Source organism: Dipteris shenzhenensis, chromosome 14 (genome assembly GCF_047967505.1).
Source record: "Dipteris shenzhenensis isolate YYH24624 ecotype China chromosome 14, Dip_SZ_1.0, whole genome shotgun sequence".
Taxonomy (NCBI): domain Eukaryota; kingdom Viridiplantae; phylum Streptophyta; class Polypodiopsida; order Gleicheniales; family Dipteridaceae; genus Dipteris; species Dipteris shenzhenensis.
The window spans coordinates 2,589,985-2,617,742 of record NC_141609.1 but is presented as its reverse complement, the minus strand read 5'-3'; the positions used below and the strand labels follow the sequence as shown (position 1 = coordinate 2,617,742).

Below are 27,758 nucleotides of genomic sequence, written 5' to 3'. Positions count from 1 at the left end.
AGATCTTCTGTGCCTCAGGTGGTGTCAAGTGGCCAAGGGCTTGCTCACGTGTGAGGTGAGCTCTCATCTCTCTGCGCTCATCATCATACCAGGGATTCTGAGGCATCTTTCCCATTGAAACGTGCCCATGCCGAGTCGTAGGGAAAGATCTGATAGCTGCGTCCGTGACCACCATGGCAAGGGTGTCTGATGCATGGGTGAGGTCTACCTCGTCCCCAAGTAGTAAACCTGGGAGCTCCTGTGCCAAATGGCTCACGTAAACGGGGTCAAGGGTCCGGACAAAGTGGACCCGTACACAAGTGGAAGTGGGGGGGACTCTCCATATGACTAGCGTAGTAATGGAGATATTGAAGGATAGGTATGAGTGGTCAGCGCCTAGTGGGGGAGGAGGCACAACGAAGTCGTGTACCCATGAGGTGAAGGATAGGGGACCGAGTAGGTAATCCACTGTACTAGTACCTCCGCCATGCGGGAAACAAGTGAGCTCACCAGATAATGGCCATCTCTGTAGGCCATTATATATGATTAGGTCATGGATAGCCCCTAGGTCAAGTAGATGCCGGCTGTATCCCGTCACGTGTGGTGCATCCGCTGAGTGCCTCACTATCCCAAGCTTTGCAATGTCTAGTTTTGGTACTATGACAGAGTCTGATGTAAAGTCAAGTAGGCGCACTTGCTTGTCACCTGTGCGTGCATTGAAGTCACCAAGAAGGAGGATGTCTCCTAGTCTGCTGGAGAACTCAATGAGATCATCATGTATCGTCTCATATGGGCTTTGTCCCTTCGTAGTGACTGCGTGTGCATAAGATGATGTATCTGGGGGAAAGTAGCACTCTACCATGTAGATTGGTCGGGCATCAGGTATATGGACCACTGAAATGAGGGGTCTCAAATGTGATCTGAAGAAGATGGCCACTCCTCCAGAGCCACGCATTCCACTATCCCCCCTCATTTCCTTCCGGTGGGCTGACTCCCATGTATATCCTGCCACAGTGGGCAGTCCTCTCTTTGGACTCTCATGTGTCTCGGTGTAAAAGATCATGTCTCTCCCAGTGTATGTCTCCGAGAATCCTCCTGGGTCAAGACCAGAGTGTGCCATTGTAGTTCCACACTACCATCTTGAGTTCATTTTGTGCATTCATCCCATTGGTCCGACACCGTCATAACTCCCCATCTTCCTTCTCTTTCCTGGCTGGTCTCTTGCGGATAATGACTTTACCATCTCTATATACAGCCCATTTTCCTACCTCCCTTGCTGCCATTACCCGTACCATTCTCTCCCTTCAGTGCTCCTGCTGTAGGAGGGTTAGATCATCATCCAAATATATCCTGGTCCCTTTCAAGGCTGCTCTCATGCTCACAATGGTGAACCTATCCATGGCATTCCCGAATTTCAGTACTAAGGGTCTCATCGGCGTTTCAGCTTTACCTACTCTCCAGGCTGTCTCACATGTGAGATTAACCCCCATTTTAGTGAACAAAACTTGGGCATCTGCCATTGGGGTATCTCCCACCGTCAAGCCCCTTACAAGCACATTCAAGACCTTGCTGGATCTCCTTTTCTCTTCCTCTAGAGTCTCAGAGATAAACTCTTTCTTGGGTGCAACTGATCCCTTTTTAACCACTGCTGTCCATTCAAGCATTTCTTCTTTCCCTTTATTGAGCTGTTGTGTGATCTCAGCATGTTTCCCAATCATCGTGGCCTGCATGGCCGCCATCTCTTTTTTGAGAGCTGCATTCTCTGTTCTGAGTATTTCCATGGCTTTACAACTCCCCTCTGAAGGCATTTGCACATCCTTCATTTGATGTAATTCAACACCTAGTGAATGCATCTTGTCTTGGAGCCTTACCTTCTCATTAATCCATTCTGCCATCATTCTTGTATTTTCCCTCCCTCCTTTTTAAACTCAGCAAGGGTCTTGTCAACATGGGAATTTTCAGCCAATAAGGCCACATTTGTGGCCTCTAGGCTGTCTATTTTTTCAATTAGCACGAGACATATTTTGTTGAGGCATGTGAGCACTTCAGTGGTACCTTTGTGGGCTGTCCCATTCAAGAGGGCTGTCAAAGCAGATTCCAAGGCTTGTTTTCCCCAAATGTCCTCCACACACCCTCGTGTAGGCATAGTGCAAAGTAGATTTGAAGAAAAACCCTTGTAGAGAAATAGCGATCTTACATTCTTGCACAGGATCCCTCCCCTTTTCCCCTTGATTGCGGGCCTTTCTTGATCTTGGTGTGTTGCAGGTCGCCTGTAGCTAATGCGGAGCTGTGGAGCTAGGCCATGAGGGCCTGATGGAGCCTCGAGTAGGGCCAATGGGCTGTGGGGATATCCAGCACTAGCCCAAAGCTAGCAACAGGCTTGAGGACAGGTGAGCAGCAGGCGCAGCTCCTCGCCACTGTTGGGACAGCTGGCGCAACTGCTCGTGGCCTAAGGCAGCAGCTCAACTGCTGTATGGCCAAGCCTAGAGGCCTGCAACAGGCCTAGAGTCCCACCCACATGGAAGCAGCAGGTGCGGCAGCAGCGACAGCAGGGGAGATGGTGTGACAGTTGGGGAGATGGCGGATAGCAAAGGAGGTGCGACAACAGGGGGTTTGGCGCAACAACAGGGGTGTTGCGGGGGGGCTGGCGCGACAGCAGAGAGGGCGAGGGAGGGGGAGGGAGGGGCGAGGGAGGGGCTGAGGGGCGAGGGAGGGGCAGAGAGAGAGAGAGAAAGAGAAAGAGAAAGAGAAAGAGAAAGAGAGTTTATTAGCGTCCTCGGGGGGCCAAAAATGACCCATGAGAGAGAGAGAGAGAGAGAGAGAGAGAGAGAGGCGGCTTTGCTTCTTACTGAGCCATGATATGCACGATGCGGAGCCAAATGAAAAACGATAACCTAAATTGGACTTGAGGTCATCAATGTCGCCTGACCAATTTGAGTCTGAAAAACCACTCAGCAATACGTCACAATCTGGAACATAATGCAGCCCATAAGAGAGTGTACCATGTACATATTTTTGATGTGTTCCAATGCGTGACTGTGGGACAATGCATGAACTAACTGAGTAACCCTGTGGCATAGGCAATGTCTGGTCTAGTGGAACATAAGTAGATAAGACTGCCCACTAGCTGCCTGTAGAGTGTGCCATCAAACTTTTCAGCCTCATCATGCTTACTCAGCTTGATTCCCTTTTCCAATGGAGTGGCCATAGGTTTACAATTCTCCATGTTAAATTTCTGCAAGAGACCCTTGGAATACTTTGTCTGTGACATGTTGATCCCCCCTTGGGTCTGTCAAAACTCAATGCCAAGACAACAGTGAAGTAACCCCAGATCTGTCATGTCAAATGTCTGACATAAGACGGACGTCACTGCTGCAATTTTCTGCAAATTACTGCTAGTGAGTATAATGCCATCCACATATAGCACAAGAAGGACCAAATCTGTGTTTTCTTGCAGAACATAGAGACTGGGCTCCGTATGTGTATCACAAAGCCTAGGGACAACAGAAACCGATGTATCTTGTGATACCATGCACGAGGTGCTTGCTTGAGCCCATATAATGCTCTCTTCAGCTTGCATACCTTGTGCTCATCTACAAAACCTTGGGGCTGCTGCACATAGACCTCCTCTTTGAGATCCCCATTCAGAAAGGCAGTCTTGACATCCATCTGAAAGACTGGCCAACCATAATTTGCAGCAAGAGAAATGACACAACAAATGGTAGTCATTTTGGCTACCGGAGCAAAGGTTTCCTCATAGTCAATTCCCTCTTCCTAAGCATACCCCTTGGCAACAAGATGGCCCTTGTGTTTCTCAAGAGTACCATCTGCATGATACTTGATCTTGTAGATCCATTTGGTACCAACCACATTCTTGCCTATGGGAGGATCAACCAAATCCCATGAAACATTTTTCTCAATGGATCTAATTTCTGATTTCATGGCTTCCTGCTGCCATGCGGGATGTCCGTGTGCATCCTCAAAATGCTGAGGTTCAGTTTCAGCTTCCATCACTGTAGTCATCAAGGCAAAATTGACATGATTATGAGCAATTTCGGCGTTGGCCCTGGTTCTCCCTAAAGTGGGCTGATCTCTGGCATCTCCAAGAGTCAACCTAGCCCATCTTGGGACTGATATTTCACCTTTACTGCTGGTTGTACCAGTGGGAATAGCAACTGGAAGTGCACCCGGAGTTGCATCCTTTGCACGATGGTGATAGTGCTTTCTGTCCCTCTCCATGAGCTAGCTGCAAATCTGAAACATTCAAGGGAGAAGCGCCCTCAACTTGTGGCAACTCAGCTAGAGTCTGACAGGTAGGGGGAATATCAAGTGGAGAGCCCAAATCAACTGAAGGACCCAAATCAGCATCATCCTCAAAGTGAACAATATCCATAGGTGTATTATCATATGTGGGCTGCATGCTATCATGCTCAGCAAATAAAACATCCATGCTTATGATTACTTTCCTTGTGGCTAGATCATAAAGCCTGAAGCCTCTGTTTTCAATGCCATACCCCACAAAGATGCATTTAATGCTCTTATCATCAAGCTTGATTGATTCTCAGCTGGTACCAAAGCATGTGCAACTGACCCAAATACCTTGAAATGATTCACCTTAGTTTTGTGGCCATAAAATGCCTCAAAAGGTGTCATGTCAACTAATGCTTTTGTAGGGCATTGATTCTGAATATATGTGGCTGTAACTACTGCCTCACGCAAAAATGACATCTTCTTAAATATCAGCATACACCGTGCCATCTCCATGAGAGTCCTGTTCTTCCTCTCTGCAATTGGATTGTGTTGAGGCGTGTGTGGCACGGTTTTGTAATGCCTTATCCCATTCTCTTTCAAGTATCCTTCAAAGTCATTTGAAGTGTACTCTCCCCCATTGTCGGAATTGAGTGCTCCAATTCTAGAATTGGTTTGGTTCTCAGCCAATGCCTTGAACTCCTTGAACCAAGTGAACACTTCAGATTTGTATTTCATGAGAAAGGGCCACGTGAACCTGGAATAGTCATCAATGAATGTAAAAAAGTACCGATACCCTCTATGGGTAGTTATATCATTGGTCCACAAACATCACTATGCACAATCTGCAAAACCTTGTGTGCTCTTACTGAACCTGGGTCATCCTTTTTGAAAGGTAGGCGATGTAACTTTCCAAGTGCACACCCTTCACACACCTCTTGAGCATGCTGCTGTAATTTTCGCAACCCTTCAACCATATTATGATTATGCATGTATGCCAAAGCTCTATGATGCGCATGACCAAACCTGGCATGCCATAAATCATCAGGAGTAGCATAGGAGATAGCCAAAGCATGTTGATTATAGGGCTGAGCATCAAGCTTGTAAAGACCCATGCTGGCGTCATAAGTGCCTGCAGCCACAATCTCATACCCTTTCTTTGGACCCTTGATCCTGCATTGATCATCCTGAAATTCCACGAGCATGTGCTGATCATGGGCCATGGATGGAACTGAAACGAGATTTTTTCTCAAGTCAAGAACATACGAGACATCACGGATATACTTTTTCCTTCCTAAATCCAGAAGGATGGGAACATCTCCCACTCCTGTGATGTCCTGAGATGCATCATTAGCACAAGTAACCTGCCTGTCATAAACCGGTTTGATTTCTTCAAACCATTCTTTCCTTGTGAGTCATGTGCTTCAATACACCACTATCTAGATACAAAGTATCTATGGCAGAAAATGAAGAATCACCAGATGAAGCATGAGAAGCATCATATGCAACTGAATCCCCCCTGGCACCAAATCTGTCCTGAAATGCAATAAATATAAAATCCTTTCCCTCTATTGCAAAATGTGCATGAGATGGTGAAGCATTTAACATAATTACTGCTTATGCCTTGCCTCTTTTTCTCATTGGCAATCCGTTTTTGGCAATCTGCAATGTAATGACCAGGCTTCTTGTAATAATTGCATCTGCCTTTCTTCACCTTTGCACCTTTGTATGCATTCCCTGCATTTGTGTTTGCATTTCCCTCCTTCTTGGGCTGATGGGCATGGCTGGTCTTTTTCTGAAAATGATCTCCTGTAGGCTGAAATCTACCCTTTCCATGTGTGCCAAGTGCTTACTCACCCTGACTAGAGGAATGGGCAGCATTGGAAGTCCTTGTTTCTTCCTGTAATAGCAAGCCAACTAACTCATCAAACGAGAGAGGAGCAGCCCTGAGCATGATGGCCAAGGAGGTAACAAATGTGCCATATGAGGGAGCCAGGCTGTTGAGGGTGATACAGACAAAGTTCTTGTCTTCTATGTCCTCATCAATGGCTGCAAGCTCATATCGAATGTCAGTAATCTTAGCAATTCTATTACTGCTGGTACCTATACATAGAGCCCCTTTGCTCCCTCATCAACCTCTGCTGTTGGTACCCATACACAGTTCCGTGATGGAACAGCATGAAGGATTCAACAAATGGAACAAAAGAGATGTTTATTCAAAAGAGGAGAGGCTCTTATAAGGGCAACTTATACAATGCATGTGCCCCAAAGGAGAGCATCTCCAGATCCACAAATCACTCCACTAATCTCTCAATCAAGCCCATGAGTCTCTCAATCACACCTGATAGAACCTTCTACCACCTAACTTGGTCACACTAACCACTATGTGGTGACACACAAACTCACACAAACCTTGTACCCCTCGGTACACCCCATTAAATCAATTTATCCTTCATACCCCCCACAAATCTGAAATAGTTTGACCTTCTTGCATGGACAGGTCATTGAGCTTATTGCTCAAAGCAATGCTTCTTGCTTCATTTTTGACAATCCACATACTTTTCAACTTGTCCCAAGCACCCTTTGCATGCTTGCTCGACTTAATGTGCGTCTTCACTAATAATGCAATCAAAGACAAGCTTGGGCATCCATGCGATCAAACCTCTTTTGATCCTCCGTGGCAGCCACCTGGGCAGTGGCAGTAGGGAGTGTGAGTGGTAGTGGAAGATGCACTCATGCTAGGTCTACCAGGTCTAGTCTCGTCACCATTGACGATGTCCCATAAGCCTTTGCTAACCAATATATTCTTGAGCGTAAATGACCAGAAAGCATAGTGGGTCCATCCAACTTATCTGCCTTAGTCATGTACCAAAATTCTCATTGAGAGACATGATCGCAAGCTCAAGAATGAATGTTAGGAAATGGAGTCAAGATGAGTCAGTTTGATGTGTTCTAGTGTGAGTTCTAGTCTAGTGTGTCCTATGGATGCCACGTGTCAAATTGGGAGTTATCCCATATGCATTGGTGTTCATATGTGTGTGTGTGCTCTATATAGGAGCTGTACTTGTCTAGTGTGAAATCAATCAAGTATCAAGCCTACAAGCTCTTTGGTCTACATGTGAGTACTTTCATTTTATTCATTGCTCTTGCTATTTCATGTCCATTTCATTATGTCTCTCTTTGAGTATTATTATCTCTCTTCCTAGCCTACCCTCTCTCTCCCTCTCCACCATGCACCTTCATGTGGTATTAGAGCCTCCTTTCCTACCTTTCCTACCTTTCCCTTCTCCATGCTCAAGCTAGAGGATGAAGGAAGCCTACAAATGGAAGCCATCTTCTTCTCTATGGTTGAGATCCCTTCCACTCCTTTCTCCCCATCTTGTTCTCTTCTCCTACCTTACCCTCACCTTCGGAAGCTAAGGAGCTTGGTCTGCTGTCCACATGAAAAGGAGCAACTCGGTCACCATTCTTGTGGGCATTAGTGGGCGTCTTCGTAAAAAGACGAAGCTCGTTTTTTGCTCAGAAACAGCTCATTTTTGCTGTTTTGGGGGCGTTTCTGTGAAGAAAATAGTTCCTTATTGCTGTGGAGATGTTTCTACTACTGGTCACCCTAAAGCGACCTCGTTTGGAGCCCGTTTTTTAAGAAACAACCTACTTGAAGAGAGTTGCTGCTACATCGACCATTGGCATCATTATACGTGCCATTGCTACTCATTGCCTCTTCTCCTCCACATGAGCTGAGCTATCCTCATTTTGCCCACAAATTGCTGCCCCATCTCCTGCATGATGACATCTCTATCCTCTGCCTCTTCTGCCTTCAACTCTAGCCCTCAGTTTCATCTCTTTTTCTGCTCTTAAAGTGCTAAAGACTGAAGTTGCCATTTCCCGAGGTACACAAAGAGTTCAAACTCATTGCACGTGGAGAAGTTCAAGGGGGAAGGATTCCCTACTTGAGAAACTAAGGTTCAATTTTACGCAGGTACTGTCGACTGGTACGTTGAAAGAAACTAGACTTTGTTCGCCGGAATGAGGAGGAGTTACTGAACATTATGTTCAATAACAACTCTAAGGACTTTTGGCGGAGATTTCTAGAGGGGTGGTCTCCCTCACCACTCAATGACACTCAGGTGTGGTTTGATTATGCACGCACACTCTATGATATCCCAAATCAGCTAGTCCCTAACCTCTCACATATGCCATGCCCTACATCCTACATCCTCTTCACTAGGGGAGGGGGGGTAAACGATGTCGTAATGAAACTTCATAATGGCGCCGAGTGAAGGATCATGAGGGACTATGCACTGAGTTCATTGCATATGGGATTAACCTCCTAGCCCCAATCTTAGCAAAGCTATTTACTGAAGCTGTTTGTTTGGGGTTTCCACGCACCTGGACCATCAACACTATCTCACCCATTCACAAGGTAGGGGATCCCATGAGCCCAGAGAACTACAGGACCATTATGATTAGACATGTCATGTCCAAGATTTATGCATCAGTGCTTGATTCTGAGGTCAGCAGATTTGCGGAGTGTCGAGGACTTAGGGCAACGGGATAGGCCGAATTCAAACGTGATCATGGGACCATGGACCACATTCCCACACTCAGATGTATCATCGAGGAGGTGAGGGCATGGAAGCAGAGAGTTTACTGTTGCTTTGTGGATTTTCGCAAGGCATTTGACACAGTTCCGAGAGTCTGCCTCATACAACGCCTACAGGATTTGGGTTACGACTAGGAGATCATTTGGGCTGTCATGACACTCTATGACCGAGTTCAGGCAGAGTCTGGGCAAGATCTGGGCGGACAGACGAGATCATGAGCACTATCGGGGTCAAACAAGGGTGCCCATTATCACCTACCTTGTTTGGCCTCTACATTGACGAGCTTGAGACAGTGATGCAGACACGGGGTGGTAGGTTGCTCTCTTGCGGACACCCTGATCCGGATATTGCTTTATACAGATGACGTGGCTCTCTTGTCTTCCTCGGCAGAGGGGCTCCAGAGACACCTTGACGCATTACAGTCCTTTTGTGAGTCTCATGATTTGAAGGTCAACCTGGGTAAAACCAAGGTTATGATCTTCAATACATCTTGAGCCGTTATGCGCCAAGAGCAGTTCGCATTTGATGGGTCACCTGTTAAGGTAGTTGCATCATACACTAATCTTGGGGTCGTCTTTTTCGGACCCAGCTTCACTATGAGACCCGCGATGGAGGCATGCTTGGGCAGAGGATATGCTTCATTGGCTAGACTAGAGAGGTAGTGCTTGCGCTCCCACTTTCAAGATCCACGGACCAAAGGGCTGCTTTTTGACTCCTTGGTCTGCCCAGCGGGGATGTATGGTAGTCCATGTTGGGGGCCAGACTTATCGGATACAGAGTAGGCCAGGGTGGACCGGCTACAGGTTCTCATGTTATCATGGATGATCCGTTGTAACCCATCCGTTCCTTACCAGATCATTCGGGCAGAGTTTGGGTCATCCCCATTACAGCTAGATACTGCATTTCAAGTCATCACGTATCTGTACTAAGTCAGGGAGTATGGGGATTACACCTCTGGGCGTAGCAGGCTACCATGGCTAGCACTATCCTCTTCTATGGCACTTGCAGCAGGGGGAGACCAGAGGTGCTGGTATGCATGCACAGAGAGATGGTTTGGGGGGCTGGGGCTCCACATGGACATACTACCTCCATTCCAGTACAGTATGAATGCTCCGTTTTCTCCCCTCCTATCACACGAGGTCAACCAGGTTATCCGTGAGGATCTACTTCAGCTACACACATTGCGGACCTGGTTGGGCCCGAGTGATCTTCCAATGAAGTTGGGCTTCTACAGAGATCACTTCTTAGTGGAGGGTTTCATTGACCCACCAGGATACACACAGAGTCACCCCCACTCGCTGAGGATCTCTCTTGGGCAGTCCCGGGTTTCCTCACACAGACTTCGTAACGAGAGCGGCAGAGCAGAGCGACTACCCAGGGAGAGGCGCATATGCACATTGTGCGACATGTAGGAGGTTGAGACTGAGGAGCATTTCATCTTCAGGTGTCCTGTTTACTATGAGATCCGAGGGCGTTTCTACTGCCTCTTCAGAGATAGCTATGGGATTTTGGCCCGTTTCCTCTCCTACCCAGACCGATGTTTGGTAGGTTTCATTCATGAGACACTTAGACACCGCGAGAGGATACTCCCAGCACGGAGCTAGGATCAGACTTCTTCCTCGGCTGATCCCTCTCAGAGCTCTATCACGGAGTTCTTTCAACCAGACCATGTAGACCGTCACGGGATGAGGCCTCGACATGACCGTGACCTGGAGCCGGTGACCCGACAGCTCAAACAGAGGATTGACACATTGATCACACTGGGGGATATCCCCTCCTTGTTTAGAGTCGGAGCCCGCCGACCGATAGGGGTCACAGTGGCCCTGGTTAGATGCAGAGCTACGACCAGGAGACGTGCCAAGACTACACCTTTGAGGGGGCGACAACACTCTATTACCGACCTCATGCCTCCACTGCCTCATCCATCCTGATGTCTTGCGGTTGATGATGATGCGGAGAGTGATATATAGTTGAATACAGACATGACTATGTTGTACTTAGGACTTAGTACTGCCATTTTGCATTTTTTGCTTTTTGCATTGGTGTGGATGCTCATTTAGTAGCTCCACTACCACAGCTCATTGTATCAGTTTTTTTAGAGTCTCATAGACCCATCAATCTTCCAAAAACTTTAATAAACTTTCTTTCTTTCTTTCTTTCTCCCTCTCCACCATGCACCTTCAATGAAGGCAAATGTACTTGCAAATAAAATGCAACTGAAAGGCAATTGACTGATATGCAATCACTGCAATGGCATACACTGACAGTGGCTGCTCTGAAATAGCAGAGAATATGCACAAAAGTATCTGCCCAAAACACAATCCCTTCGGGATACAAAATGCAATCAAGCAATATATTTCTGCGCCAAAAATATCCTGAATCACAACCAAACACTGGCTCAAAATGCAATGCCAAACATTGGCTCAAATTGCAAGAGGGACAAAATTCCCAAATCAATGTACAATATAGTGATGAAATTACAAATTTTTTATGAAATCCCCAAGTGTCTACATGCAAGAGACTTCAATACATCTCAAGGGATGCAAAAAGAAGAAAAGCCCTAAATTGAAAAATTAGGGCTTAGCAGAAAATTAGGGTTCAAAATATTTTGGGGCTTTTTAAGATTTCTTGTATCAGAGTGTTTCTACAGCACTGAAGAACCATCAGAGCATGATATCACCAAAACAAATTGAAAATCAGAGCAGAAGTTGCAGATGGCGTTTTTTAGGGTTTCGGGGACTGTGTAGGGCAGGAAATCAATCTACGGGCAAGGGCGGCTGTTTTTGGACGCATGTAAAGATGAATGGCGGTCGAATCTGGGCAGGTCGTAAGCTCTCCGAGATCAAAGCAGTTGATGAACGAGGCTGAAGTCTGAGTAGAGGCAATGAAGATGCAGGTCACGCAAGTACTTCAATGAGGCGCCAATGTACTATTGCAAGTCGGCGAAGAGCAGCAGCAATAGCTAGTGCACCTTCAAATGATTCTCTATCAGCAAGATACGCAGCATGAGAGATTGCGTTGCGATGACGCAGATCACGAGCAGTGGATTGGAGGTGATGGGCAGCAGTGAGCAGCTCATTGACTACGTCTGCTGCATCATTCCCACACTTAAATGCCGTTTGAAAACAGCTCGTCAATCCGACATCTTCTCCACTCCTTTCTGGTCCATAGCTAATCGTTGCTTCACGAGGTGAGGCTAGGGATTGGAAGGGAGCTCTACCTTTGAGGAGAGGGGAGCTTCCATTTGCGGGCTTCTCTCATCCTCTAGGTAGAGTGAGAAGAAGGGGAAAGTGGAAACGAGGCTCTGATACCACATGAAGGCACATGGTGGAGAAGGGAGAGAGAAAGGGTAGGCTAGGGAGAGAGATAGTGATACTCAAAGAGAGACATAATGAACTGGAAATGAAATGACTAAGCAATGAACAAAATGAGAGTACTCACATGTAGACCAAAGAGCTTGTACTTGATACTTGATTGATGTTACAAGTGACAAGTACAACTCTCATATATAGCTAGCACACACATATGAGTACCAATGCATATGGGATAACTCCCAATGTGACACGTAACATCCATAGGACACACTAGACTAAAACTCACACTAGGACGGACTAGAACAAATCAAAACTGACTCAACTTTACTCCATTTCCTAACACCAAGTACTAACATATGAAATAGACTAAGTCCTAGTCTGTCCTACACCACCATATCATTGTATATCTCAACATGTGTGTGTGTGGGAGAGGCAGGGGGGGGCGGGGGGGGATGAGTGGATAGGAGAGAGAGAGAGAGAGACCGTAAGGTTTCATCCTGCTTGCTTCTGTTGTTGCAGTGACGTCTCCAATGCATTCTGTGGCAGCCACTATCGAAGCAACTAGCAATGGCAACACGGCAGGTGCATAGAGCGTCAAAGGAAACTTATGTGTCCATAGAAAGGTCACCCAGTGAGCAGAGGAAATTTGCTGGCCTGTCACATATCTTTCAGACACAAACAACAGTCAGTCGAAAAAGTAAGAGACCTGCAAAATATTTGCGACTGTCACTTAAGATTCAAGATTAATAATATGTGATTCATCTTAAGGAAAATTGATAGTCTATAAAACGTGCCACTGATGCATAAATTCCATGTTTTGCAACATCTTTCATGGGGGATGTTCCTAGTAATTACTCAGCAGTACGTTGCAATATATCACAGATGCTGATAGAGACAGCATTCACATATGTGTGATCTAGGACAGAATTATAGAAATTATATTTCAGGCACAAGTATTCTATGCACATTGTCTTAGGCAAAAATGGTGCTGGATGACTATAATACTATACTCCCTTGTGATTCAAAGCATCGTTGACCTAAGCTTTCCCTATCCAGTTTGTATCTAAACTACACCTTCAATGACTAAGAGTCAAAGTCCAGGCCTTGAAATTAAATATTCTTAATGCCACAGGTGCAAGAGTACATGAATTCTTATTTAGAAACACAATTTTCATTTTACCTGGGCTTATCCATCCCTGTTATCTTAAACTTCATCTTCTCTCTGGTGATAAATTCTTTGGAATGTTCAACAAAATTATCTGGATGATTCCTTGAGCTTAAGAAAGAAAACAACAGGACATACTGAGCTCTGTTGAAAGAATAGCAATGGTTTGCAGGGGCGTAGTACCTTAACTTCTGACAAACGACACCACTGCAAACAGCAGGAGCACATTGTGACTGACTGCACACTGTGTTATTTGGGTATGTTGATAGAGGCGATCCACTTATTGTATTGGATGTACTATTGTAAAACACTCCCTGCAAAAATGTGAATAGCCCTAAAAGTAAACAATGAAATACGGTCCAATTTCCTAACTGCCAATAGTCAGTATTGTTAAGTATGAGGTCCACAACTTGAAATCTCTAACTAAATTACATGGAATGCTACTAGGAATCTTTTTTGTCAACTTCACCCTCCCCCCCCCCCCCCAAAAAAAAAAAGGTATTATATTGCATATGGCAATACATTTTGGGAAATGTGATGATAGAGAAGCAATTGCTTTCTTCTTTGACCAGGAATATCCTATTTAGTGGGTACTGGAATTCAGAGATGCTTGTGTGCTATCTGGCATGCCCTTCTGATAGCTAGGAAAATAAACTTCTGGTTGCTCCTTAGCTTAGAAGTTCAGTATCATATTGCAATATATGTGATTGGCTGATACAATCACTTTTTAAAATGACGGCCAATTGACCATGCTATAATCTATACATTTTCCATCACTTTTTAAAATGACGGCCAATTGACCATGCTATAATCTATGCATTTTCCATCATTTTCACAGATCCCTGATTCTTATTGTATCTGAAGATGATGATGATGTCCAAGGAATTCAGGACTCAACATGACCAATAAAATCTGTTTAGAAGAAAACAGTGAAGCTCCAGAAACATAATTATGAAGAAATTTGGATGTTATGTATGTTTCAAGGCCTCGATCTTACTACAGCAAGGGCAACAAATCCCCAAGAGAAGAAATGAATGGAAGAAAGGAAAACATAATTAAGGATTGGTTTTTGGCAACATGTACAAATTCTTCATGATTTACCTCACCTTATAGAAAGATCTGACAGAAGGCTTGTAGCAGAGCCATGGTGCCCTTCAGCTTTCAAGGTTTTCATATTAATTGTCAAAATCTAGTCGATCTCTATGAGCATTTCCATTCTTAAGGACAGCTTTGGTGAATACCCAGCTACATGTCAAGAAAGTCACTAGTGTATGGCACTCCTTTCTAAATCATGCAGGAAAAAAACCTTATTCAAGAAGATCTAGCAGATAATAGGCTCATAATAGTTGGAAATTACTCAAAAGAGGAAGTCAGATTACTCACAAAAGAAAGTCTGATAGGCTCATAAAATCTAACCTGTGGCAGTATATCGTAGCAAACTGGTGGTTGGCACACTGCTGCTGCACAATTTTCTTGACAATTGGTGACTTGTATGGCCGATGCGATTATCATGGAAATAGCCAAGGCCACTATTACCTGTTCATGAGAGACAGTACCGAATAGGCAAAATGTTAAAATGGATCTCTTATTTTTCTCATATTTTTTATATTTTATGTAAATTTTGTGATAACTCTGAAGACTCGATTCTCACAAGTGCTAAAATACAATCTTTACTATGGATCTTCATGCATAATCGATAAATTTTTACTAGGAAATGCAAGGCTAATCCTCCCTTCAGTGTTCAATCTGATATTCTTTTTGTTAGGTAGCATTGTTCTTTCCATCAATAAGGCTGAACTTATGATAAATTGAACCTTTCTGGAAAAAAATTGTCTACCACTCAAATTTTCTTTACTAAATTGCTAGAATTGTTCCAAATATGGAATCTGGATTGACTGTCATCAGAGTGAAATATTACCTGAGTGTTCCTCATGAATGGCGAGCCAACCAGCTCTATGGCAATGAAAGAAACAAAGACAAGAAAACCCAGGCCCACATAGTACCTATGTCCAAATGGCAAGCTGACATCCCCATTGCCTGTGCACAGTATTTTTGTTGTCAAAACCTACAGGTTAAAATCAAAATAAGTTTAAGTATAAGGATCAATCCTTTAAACTCTCTCTCTGTGTGTGTGTGCGTGCGCGCGCGTGTGTGTGTATGAAACTGGTTTCACCAAAAAAAGTGTGTGTGTGTATGAAACTTTACCTAAATGCTTTCTCATAGGAGAGCTATGTAAGAAAACAATACAACGTCTGTGCTCAACAAATAACAGGATCTTGTATGCAAGAGAGAAAAGTAGATAGTATGGAGAATCAAAAATTTGATTACTGTAAAACTGATACAATAGATGGCATTGCCTCCCAGCCGTGCGCTCCTGTGTGAGAAGCTTCGATGGCGTGCTGGAAACAGTAGAGGATGGAGGCTGGATGCTAAGGAATCAGGGTTGTTGTAGCCAGTGATGTTAATGGGCTTCACGGGCTTGCTCTTATATAGCCACCAGTTGTAGTCGGTTAGACCCAATTGGGAGACCGACCCAGTCGGCCCAAAACGGCCGACTGGAGGTCGGTCCCGAAATAGGCCACCGACCACACGTCAGAACCGTGGCGTAGAATAGAGCAACTAACCTACAGTCTCCGTTCGGCCTCTCCGTTCGCCATCCAGGATCATCTGGGGCTGCAAACGGGCCCCACAATCCGAGAGTGGGCTGTCCCGGGAAATGCTCCGTCTACCCTCAGTGCGGTCAATCATGGGATGCCTTCCCGCACTTGCATGTAGCCTAGTTGGCAGTGTGCCAACTCTATCTGAAGCCGTCCAGCCATCAGGCCATACATGGCCCCCATCTGGTGTCCAAACCAGGACCTACCGGATAACCGAGCTACTCAAATGCCTTCTTCTCATATGGAGGGCTTACAAGTAGAGTTAGCTGGTTCCCCCGTAGCTACACGAGAGTGGAGCATTGATATCTAACACCCCCCCTCAATGTCCACCCGCAAGTGAACTTACTTTTTCGGCCCAATGCCAAGTTGATGAAGATGCCTCTCTAGCAAGTCTCTTCCAAGAGCCTTCGTGAAGATGTCCGCAGCATTCTCTGTAGTCGGACAGTACACCAAGTCGACCTCTCCATCCATGATGAGCTCGCGTACAAAGTGATATTGAATCTCAATGTGTTTTGTGCGAGCGTGGAACACAGGGTTCTTTGCAATTGCCATGCAACTCTGATTGTCACATGATAACTGCGTAGGCTTGTTCTGCACTGCACCCATGTCCCCTAAAATCCTCCTCAACCACACTGCCTCACAAGAGGCAAAACATGCTGATTAGCCTCGATAGAAGAAAGAGCAACTATAGGTTGCTTCTTGCTGACCCATGACACAGCTCCAGATCCAAGTGAGAAACAGTAACCTGTCACTGATCTCCTGCTGTCCACGTCTCTTGCTCAATCCGAGTCACAGAATCTAGTCAAGATGTTGCCCTTGGTATAGGTGATGCCATAATCAAGTGTGCCTTTGATGTATTTCAGCACCCGCATCCCTGCCCTCCAATGGTTCTCACGGGGCTTATTGGAAAACTTGCTTAGTACACCAATCGCAAAACTGATGTCCGGCCGTGTGTTGCACAAGTAAATCAAACTGCCCACAAGCCTTCTGTACTTCGCTTCGTCCACCAGTGGTGATGAATCCTCGTTTGAGAGCTTCACGTCAACCTCCATAGGGGTGCCAATTGTCTTGCACTTAGCCATGCCAAATGCCTTCAGTATCTCTCTAGCATACTTCAGCTGTGAGATGAAGATCTGTTTTGGCTCTTGTCAAACTTCAATCCCCAAACAGAAATGCATCAGTCCGAGGTCTTTCATTTCAAACTCTCTTCCTAGCAACTGCTTTGTCTGCGAGATCTTTTCTTCATGGTTCCCTGTTATGACAAGGTCGTCCACATAAAGGACCACGATCATACACCTGCCTCCTCCTCTGTAGATATACAAATTTGCATCAGATGGACTCCTCATGAATCCGTTTTGCAGAAAGTAGGCATCAATACGTTGGTACCACGCTCGTGGAGCCTGTTTCAGCTCGTAAAGTGCCTTCTTCAGATTACAGACTTTACCTTCTGAACCGGGGATCACAAAACCTGGTGGTTGTTCCACGTATACCTCCTCCTTGAGATCTCTATTCAGAAAGGCGGATTTTACATCCATCTCAAACACGAGCCAACTTTCCTGTGCCAAACTTTCCGTTTTGTAGAAAGTAGGCATCAATCCGTTGGTACCACGCTCGTGGAGCCTATTTCAGCTCGTAAAGTGTCTTCTTCAGATTACAGACTTTACCTTCTGAACCGGGGATCACAAAACCTGGTGGTTGTTCCACGTATACCTCCTCCTTGAGATCTCCATTCAGAAAGGCGGATTTTACATCCATCTCAAACACGGGCCAACTTTCCTGTGCTGCTAAAGCCAAAACACTGCGAATTGTGGTTAGTCGAGCTGTGGGAGCAAAAGTATCCTGATAATCAAAACCATGTACCTGTGCGAATCCTTTTGCCACGAGCCGAGCTAAGCCGAGCCGAGCCGAGCCGAGCCTTGTACTTATCCAACGTGCTGTCGGACTTGTACTTGGTCTTGTACACCCACTTGATGCCGATTACCTTGCGTTTTGGTGGTCGATCCACAAAGTCCCAAGTGTTGTTCTTCATTATGGAGTCATACTTCGACTGCATAGCCTCCATCCATCTATCATCACCCTGTGCTTCTTTAAGACACTTGGGTTCTTCAGCACGAATCACCTCTGTCATCAAAGCGTAGTTGACCAAGTGTTCCTGCGCCCTTCTTTGCTCCTCTAATCTCTTGGACCAGCGGTGTTCGAATGGTTCCTCCTCAATGGCTGAAGGTTCTCTCCCGTCCAAAAGCTGCTTTACCCACGTCGGAAATGGCCGTTGCCGTTGTGGTTCTGCAGGCTCTTCTCCCTCTTCTTTATCTTGAATCCTCCCAAGCACCGTTGGGGGAGTTTGGTCTGCTGTTGATGGTTGTACTGGATGGATATCCTGATCCTAGTTGTCTGGGAAGGAAGCATCCTCCTCCAATTGATGCGGCTGTTCTGAGAAGACCACATCGCGACTTACTGTTACCTTCTTGGTAATAGGATTATAGAGATGGTAACCCTTCGCCTCTTCACTGTAACCCAAGAAAATACACTTCCGGCTCTTTGGTTCAAATTTGGTTCTGTTAGCATCAGGGACATGCATAAAACACTCACATCCAAAAACTTTGAAATGTGCAGCTGAAGGTTTCTTACCATAAAAGGCCTGCAGTGGAGTCATCCCGCCGTTCACAGCCTTCGTGTAGCTACGATTCAGAATGTAAACTGCCGTGTTACATGCTTCAGCCCAAAAAGTCTTTGGCAAATCTATCCCTTTCATCATACTCCTGCCCATTTCGCATATGACGCGCATCTTGCGCTCTGCTACTCCATTTTGCTGTGATGTATGTGGCAGGGGTTTCTGCCTCTTGATCCCGTGACTTTTGCAGTAACTTTCGAATTCACTTGATGTGAACTCACCACCTCTATCTGATCTCAACTTCTTCACCTTCCTCCCCGTTTCTTTCTCGACCATTACATGCCATTCTTTGAACTTACTAAAAGCCTCATCTTTAGTCTTCAGGAAGTATATCCATATCCTTCTACTGTAGTTGTCGATCAACGTCATGAAGTAGTAGGAACCACCCAAAGCTTCCGTCTCCATCTTTCCGCAGAGGTCCGTGTGAACGAGCTCTAGAGGAGCCTTTGCCCTGCTGGCCTCTTTAGGAAAGGGCTACCGATGCTGCTTGCCCATCAAGCAAGCTTCACATACATCAGGCAAATCGCAGAGGTCCGTGTGAACGAGCTCTAGAGGAGCCTTTGCCCTGCTGGCCTCTTTAGGAAAGGGCTTCCGATGCTGCTTGCCCATCAAGCAAGCTTCACATACATCAGGCAGATCTGTAATTTTTGGTAGGTCTGCAATCATTCCACTTTTATGCATCTCCTTTAAAGAACTAAGGTTTAGATGACCAAACCTCTCATGCCATAGCTTAGTGTTGTGCTCACATCGGCTCGAGCACTGAAAGCTGAGAGTTTGTAGATGTTGCGCCGTGTATCTTTACCAATGACCTTCCCTTGAAGATCCAAAATCTGTGCGCCATTCTTATCGAAGTGAACTTTGAGGTCCCGATCCGTGATCGCAAAAACGGACAACCTCTTGATATCTGGCACATAAAGAACATCGAACAACTGTTTTACAACTCCATCTGACTTGAGAGCAATCGTACCTTTTCCTTTTGCTGGACATTTTGCATCATTGCCGATTGCTAGCAACCAGGATGTCATTCCCTACCAGATGTAGAGAGGTATACCAATCCTTCCGACTGGTCATGTGGCGCGATGCACCACTGTCAATAATCCAAGGTTCATCTGTAGGTACATGAACTGCCTCCGTGCAAATCTCGTCAATTGCTACGAACAACTCTACTGGTACTACCTGCGCGCTGTTGCTGGACTCTTTCTTTACTCCGTTCTTCTCATCTGCAATCTTCTTCTGGCACTCATTCTGCTTGTCCCCTGCCTTGTTGCAATAGAAGCACTTGATCTTCTTCTTTCTCTTTTTATCATCAGAAGAAGATGGGTTACCAGAGTCCTTACCCTTACCTTTCTTTGATCCAGTCGAGAAAGCCGAATCTTCTTCAGTCCTCGTCTTTTGACGCATCTCCTCCTCCAGAAGCATCGCGCTGAAATTCCTAAAGTTGAGAAGCGGATTTCTGTTCTGCGTATTCAGCGCCATAACAAGACCGTCGTACTTTGGTGGGAGAATCCGTATGCACCTTTGTGCTAGATTCTTGCTGGTGATGGTGATACCAATCGCAGTCATCTGATCGCGCAGATTCTTCACCTGGTGATGAACTTCTCTGCCGTTTCAGACTCAGATAGTTTCTCGTTCGCGAGTTGAGTCTCCAGATTCTGAATCCGCGTCTAATTCGTGGTCTCGTACTGATTTTTCAAGACTGTCCATGCCTCCTCCGTTGTGGTGACATGTTGAATTAACGCCATGACAGAATCACTTACACTGCAGACAATAGAACACAGTGCATCTGCATTTCTTCTTGTCCACGTGAGAATCTCAACCGCAGTTGATACTATCTGTTGTCCTGCATTGGCTAGATTCGGTCTCGCGACCGGCTTCACATCCACCCCAATAGCAGTATCCCAAAGCTCGTATGCGCTTAGAATGGTCTTCATCTTGAACTTCCAGAGTGGATAGTTAGTGCTGTCTAACTTTCCGCTTTCGCCGAACGGTGGGATTCGCAGTCTTGCGGATTGGGCTATCTCTCACAATCTGCTCGCAAACAGAAAAGCACTACCAAATCTTCTTGCTAACGGTGGGATTCGCAGTCTTGCGGGCTAGGCCATCTCTCACAATCTGCTCGCAAACAGAAACACACTACCAAATCTTCTTGCTAGAGCCCAAGCTCTAATACCATGTAAGAAAACAATACAACGTCTGTGCTCAACAGATAATAGGATCTTGTATGCAAGAGATAGTATGGAGAATCAAAAATTTGATTACTGTAAAACTGATACAATAGATGGCGCTGCCTCCCAGCCGTGTGCTCCTGTGTGAGAAGCTTCGATGGCGTGCTGGAAATAGTAGAGGACGGAGGCTGGATGCTAAGGAATCAGGGTTGCTGTAGCCAGTGATGATAATGGGCTTCACGGGCTTGCTCTTATATAGCCACCAGTTGTAGTCAGTTAGACCCAATTGGGAGACCAACCCAGTCGGCCCAAAACGGTCGACTGGATCGGTCCCGAAATAGGCCACCGACCACACGTCAAAACCGTGGCGCAGAATAGAGCAACTCACCTACGGTTTCCATTCGGCCCAGAGCCATCCGGGATCATCTAGGGCTCCAAACGGGCCCCGTAACCCGAGAGTGGGCTGCCCCGAGAAATGCTCCGTCTACCCTTAGTGTGGTCAGTCATGGGATGCCTTCCCACACTTGCATGTAGCCTAGTTGGCAGTGTGCCAACTCTATCTGAAGCTGTCCAGCCATCAGGCCACACATGGCCCCCATTTGGTGTCCAAACTAGGACCTACCGGATAACCAAGCTACTCAAATGCCTTCTCCTCATATGGGGGGCTTACAAGTAGAGTTAGCTGGTTCCCGCGTAGTTACTTGAGAGTGGAGCATTGATATCTAACAAGCTAGGGATCAAGGTATAGACACCCTACCCCATCCTACTGGCTGAGACCGGTATGATACCTCTCGAAGGGGAAGCATTATGCCAATACATGGCCTATCGCAACTAGATTGAGAAGATGGATGCCAGTAGCTTACCATGCAAAGCATTGGAAGCTACATGAAACGTTGGATGGCACAAAGAGGGAATGAAATGGATGGAATTCTGGGGCATAAAAGCTGCTGATATACCAAAAGATACATGTGAAATCAGGGATTTAGTGACACAAAAAATGCTATAGAAAATATGGCAAGATCCAGGGCAAAATGTAGTTCTACAAGCAAAAGTCAATCCGATAGTGGTCAGCTATGGAATGCAGAAATATCAATGTTTAAAAGGCATCTAATCTGTGAATGAGAAGTACTTCACATGATCCAGAGGTAGAGTGTGGGAGGTGGATGAGACCTAGGGTACCAAGAAAGGAAAGATTTTGTAAAATTTACTCCACAGGAGTGAGCAACATGTACTCCTAAGATGCCAAGCTTATGCACACATCACAAAAAACTACAGGAACAGCATAGACATCCTAAGAAATCTGTTGGAGCAGCCAGCCAAAAAGCCAGGAAACTACATAAAAGAAGTACTAGAACATCGCAACAAAGTACTTGGACTAGCACAGAAGCTAGCTCAACAAGTACTCACTCCATAGTAACTTTTGTTAGATGCTTAGTTTGCTGGACGTAAAAGGCCACTATTAGTTAATAGTGGACGTCAGCCCCATAGATCCTGAAGGGTCGCACGTGAACTTTAATAAATCATATCATGCCATCTCTCTCTCTCTCTCTCTCTCTCTCTCTCTCTCTCTTATGTGACACATAGGAGGTCGAGTCGGAGGAGCATTTCATTTTCAGGTGCCCAGTTTACTACGAGATCCGAGGGCACTTCTATTTGTCTCCTCAAAGATAGTTCTGGGGTTGTCCCGATTTCCCTCCTATCCAGACCAGAGATGCTTGGCGGCTTTCATCCATGATGCAGTCACGCACCGCGAGCGTCTACTTCGATCGCAGATACAAGATCAAACCTCCTCCTTGGTAGACCCTTCTCAGAGCTCGGTCAGTTCTTCCAGCCAGAGCATATGGACCCCCATACTACGAGGCCTCAACATGTACGAAATCTAGAGCCAGCGACATGATAGCTCAGAGGGTTGACACACATATTACACTTGGAGATATCCCTTCTCTGTTTAGAGTTGGGGCTCGACTAATAGGGGTCACTGTAACCCTTGTTAGGCGCAGAGCTATGACCAGGAGATGACACAGGACCACGCCCACGAGTAGCCAACAGCACTCTATCACCGACTTCATGCTTCCGCAGTCTCATCCACCTGGATGACCTAATGATGTCGATGATGACGATGATGAGGATGATATTGATGTGTAGTCGATCACTCTGACATGACTATGTTGTACTTAGTACTAGTTTTTGCATTCTGCATTGGTGTGGATGCTCGTTTAGTAGCTCCACCCTCACAGTTTGTTTGTATCAGGATTCTCACAGTCTCATGGACTAATAAACTCTCTCTCTCTCTCTCTCTCTCTCTCTGTATCAGGATTCTCACAGTCTCATGTTCGTTATGCCTCAGATGGACCAAGACAGTCACCTTTTGAGGATTTGTCAGCCGATGTATTGGAGTACTCACGCCGCGGAGAGGTCATCCTTTTAGGAGACTTCAACGCGAGGACATCAGACAGACAGGCAGAGATTTTGGACTTTGCTGAGGATCCAGTCTTAGTTCCAGCTGCCTTAGATGAGAGTTTTCCACGCTTATCTTCAGATAGAGGGGTAGAGGTGACAGATCAGGGACATCGCCTATTGGAGCTTCTCTCATCGCACGGCATGGTCATTTATAATGGACTTCGACAGTGGCCGCATTCATCCACAGCCACATGTTTTCCCTTCGCGGGTGGTGGTACGAGCGTCATTGATTACGTCTTGGGTCCCCCGACTTTAATCCCTTTTGTACATAACCTCACAGTCGACCCTTTTATGCCTTCAGCCGATCATGCACGTCTGCACTTTATTCTTACCCAGATTCCTCATGCCCCCCCTTCTAGACATCATGAGCGTCAGCCATACTATGAGGTTCATTTTTCCATGAAAAAGACTTCTATTAAGTAAGAACAAAAACCCGCGAGAGCAAGCTCAAAGCGGAATACATCATGAAATCATGAGGATAATAAAAAACCCCCTCAGAGTGAGGTGGAAAGAAACCAAGGCTGAGGCTGAAAGTGCCATCTCAACCCTGTAGTAGATTCAGAGAAGAAAGGAGAATCCTTCCATTCCCTGAAGAAAGAAGCCCTCCTAGCTGAGGCTGCACGGGAGTCCCCCTGCATACCCGTCCATACGGCCATCAGAGTGTGTACGATGTCTGTCCAGATACTAGCCAATGTGTGCGAGGGATGAACCTGAGTACCCTCCATAGCCTCTGTGCATCTGGATCTCCAGATATGCCAGGCTGCTATGCTCGCTATAATCTCCCAAGAAGTATCCACAGAGGCATGTACAGCTGTAAAAGGACGGTGTGTAACCACATCCAACGAGCAGAGCTCAACCCGATGATGTCGAACTGAAATGGCCCGGGAGGAGTCAAGTCCCTCATAGAAAACCTGAGGTCCTGTAAGAGAAAGTCAAGCCACCGAGCCCCAAGTCATAAAGAGTGGGGAATGGGCAAAGTGACTGAAGATCCTGGCTATCCCCATCCAAATCAATCTCGCCTGTCTGCAATCCCATAAGCAATGCTGAATAGACTCCGAAGCAGAAAGGCAACGAGGGCAAGTAGGGGCTCCGAATCTGGACCTCCAAAGGTTCACTGCAATCCCTCCATGAATAGAAAGCCAAAAGAAGATAGTGATCTTTCTATTCCTGTGGGATTTCCAGAGCCTCCTCCAGAAGTACCTCTGCTGATCCGCAGTAATACCAAAAGTCTCCCAATGAGGAACTCTGGAGGGTCTCCAACCTCTACTACTGAGCTGAAATCTCCTGGCATTACTGACCGTGTAACGAAAGAAGGGGATGGTCTTCTCTCGATGCCCCGCGTCAATCCACTCCCACTCTCCGGGGTCCCACTGTAAATACCTGATGGGAACTCCTCCATAGAGCCAAAGTCTCCAAGACCCGGTGGAGAGTAACTGGGGGTCAGGGTCTAAGAACCACTCTGAATCTGATCCCTGCATCAAAAGGCCTACGACCCTGATAGGCTGAAAAGCAGACTCAAGCAATATATCATCTGTAGATCTGAGCAATCTGCCACCATCCTGGACACTGAAAACCAAAGCATCCTCCTGTGCACCTCGGAAGGCTAAGACCTGAAGTGGAACCCCGCCTCTCGAGAAAGTACCTGCCCAAGTGGAGGTAGTGAGAGGCATATCATCTGTGTCTATCCAAGCCTCTGGAAGGGCTGACTCAATCTGCAAGATCCTCCCTGCACTCCCTCTGAGATGTCCTATCAACCCTGACTTGGTTTCCTCTGGAAGCCTACGGAAGGCTTTCCAAGATCCCAAAGAAGAAGCAGGTCCCCTCTCCCACCTGGCCCACTGCATGTAGAGTGAGGCACCCAGTGGTCTGCCACGATCATCTAAAATACTGTCGTTCCACATGATGGGCTGCCTATCAATCTCTTCCCGGGAGGAAGGAGGAATCCTCCGAAGAGAGCTTCTGAAACTAGCCCAAGCTTTCAGAATGGCAACCATGAGAGGGGATGAAGGTGATCTGAGGTGTGCTGAGGTGAAAATCCATCTAACACTGCTCATCCAGTCTCCTCCTGAGGAAGGTGTGCACCTCTGTATGCTGCTGATAAGAAAGTCCTTCCACGGTTCCTGTCCTGGCATCAGTCCTCGCACCACTATCTTGCAAAGTAAGGCTCTGCACTGTAAATCTGGATCGATAATATTGAGACCCCCATCCTGTGTAGGGAGGATGAGGGTCTCCCAAGCCACCCTGGCTAAGGCATCTGCTGTGCCATCAAGCCCACTCCAGAGAAAGTTCCTGATCGGTCTTCTGAGCTGAATGATGCAGTCCCTAGAACGGCACCAACATGAACAAATAAACCAGGCCGTGGCCAAGAGGACCTGGTTGACCACCACAACTCTAGAGGCAAGATCCAGCTTGGCTGAGCTCCAAAAGAGAAGCTTCCTTCTGATGCTCTCCAACACGGGAGCAAACTGCTGCGTGGTAGAAATACCCAAGCCGACCTGGCAGCCCAAATACCTGATAGGCACACCCCTCTGAACCCAAGTGAACCCTATGTCAAGTCCCCAAACTGGAGTGTCCTCATCACTGATCCAAAAGCCATTGGATTTATGCCAATTTATCTGCGCCCCTGCCGCCAAGCAAAATAAATCCAATGCTGTCCTGAAAGAAGTCAATGTCTATGGAGAGGCATCCAAATAAATCGCTGTGTCATCAGCCAACTCACTGTCAAGCAGCTCCTCTTCTCTTCTGATAGGAAGTCTCAGCCCAAAGATGTCAGCTTGAGATCTAACATAGATGCTCATAGCTTCGGCCACGAATAAAAAAAGGAAAGGAGCAAGGGGGCATCCCTGACGGACTGATCTCGAAATCTGAAATCTCTCACCCCTTACCCCACCAATAAGTACCTGGCTATGGGCTGATCTGTACAAAGAGGAAACACCTCTGATCCAAACATCAGTGAATCCAAAGCGTAGTAGGGTGCCCTCCAAAAAACTCCAATCTACTCTGTCATAAGCTTTTTCAAAATCCAACAGTAGAATGGCAAGATTCTGGCCACTTTGCGCGGCCCACTCTGAAGCTTCCCAGAAAGAAAAAATGTTATCAAAAATACTTCTGCCATGCACAAATCCCGTCTGAGTGTCGTGGATAAGATCAGGGAGAAGTGGCTGCAATCGGAGGCTGATAGCCTTGGCCAGAATCTTGTAACAAGTCCCCAGAAGTGTGATAGGCCTCCACTGGGACAATAAATTTCTGCTACCTCCTTTTGGGATAAGGTGGATGAGGCCCTCTGTAAGCGATTCAGGCATCTCGCCAGAGTCCCAAATGGCCTGCATGGCTGAAGTAATATAGTCTCCAATCATATCCCAAAATGCAATGAAAAAAGACGGAGTGAGGCCATCTAAACCTGGGCACTTGCCCTTGTGAAGGGCTGAAAGTGCAGTCCTGAACTCTGTGTTGGTGAAAGGTGCGTCAAGTAGAACATGCAAATCCGGATTCACCAACACAGGGATACTCTGCCAAATAGCCTGTCTAGCATCCTCTATATCGTGTGTCTCAGGATCAGCAGTAAGGAGGGTGGCATAGAAATCTGAAGCTATGCGTAAGACGTCATCTGGCTCTGTCTGTAAAACCCCATGTGAGTCAATAAGCTGAGATACACTCTCTCTACTATGTCTAGGGCCAAGAGTAGAGAAGAAGTGTTTATTGACTCTACCACCCATCTGAATCCAGAAGGACTCCCGTGCATGAAAGGCATACTCTGCTCTCTGATCAAGCAATAACTGCAAGTGAGCCCTCGCTGCAGCAAGGCGCTCCTGAATCCAGCTCCTGAATCCAAGCATCTGAAGGCCGTTTCTGCTCTTCCCTCTGCAAAGCTGCTAACTGCTGGCGAACACCAATCTCACGTCTGAGAATATCTCGTCTCCTGGTAGAAGCAACTGAGCAATAAAAGTCGCTAATACCAGAGAGGGCAGCGGCTAAATGTGAAGGATGTGGCTGCCCTCCCTGGACATGAGCAAACCATACCCGTAGGGCTGCCTCTGTAAGGTCCTCCTCTGTGTAAAAGGCATCTGGGATCCTGATGCTGGCTGATCGGCCTCTCAAGTGAGGCTCTGAGATAGCCAAAACAACAGGGAAATGGTCTGAGGTGGAAACCCCTGCAGCAATGCATACCGATCCCCCTCTGTCAAGTGCCCAGTCATCTACATAAAATCTGTCAATGCGTGCATGAATAGGCATCTGTTGCCTCCTGTTCGACCAAGAGAACAGGAGGGACTGTGGCTGAATAAGAAAGGCATCATCACACCAAGTATCTCTGCCACAGAAATGGAAAAGAAAGGCATCCCAAGCTGCTCTCTCCAAAGAGTGAAGTCCGCCTTCTCTACCCCCTTTTTTGTCTGAAGGTAACTCGACCATGTTAAAGTCACCTCCAATCACCCAAGAATCCACAATGGGGGCCCAGGAGAGCAAAGTCTTCCACATAAGGACACGTTCCCCTCTA

The 27,758-nt window shown here is 46.4% G+C and overlaps 1 protein-coding gene across 1 annotated transcript in view; it reads right to left on the bottom strand.

Moving 5' to 3' along the window:
* The window catches only part of LOC147894064 (uric acid-xanthine permease-like), a 91,192-nt gene that overhangs the window by 22,649 nt on the left and 40,785 nt on the right, over positions 1 to 27,758 (bottom strand). The window contains exons 7-10 of the mRNA XM_087384631.1: positions 15,229 to 15,375; positions 14,727 to 14,846; positions 13,494 to 13,624; positions 12,629 to 12,810 (exon numbers count right to left, since the gene is read on the bottom strand). Of these exons, the coding sequence (XP_087240757.1) occupies positions 12,629 to 12,810; positions 13,494 to 13,624; positions 14,727 to 14,846; positions 15,229 to 15,375 (580 nt within the window). The remainder of the gene's footprint in view (positions 1 to 12,628; positions 12,811 to 13,493; positions 13,625 to 14,726; positions 14,847 to 15,228; positions 15,376 to 27,758) is intronic.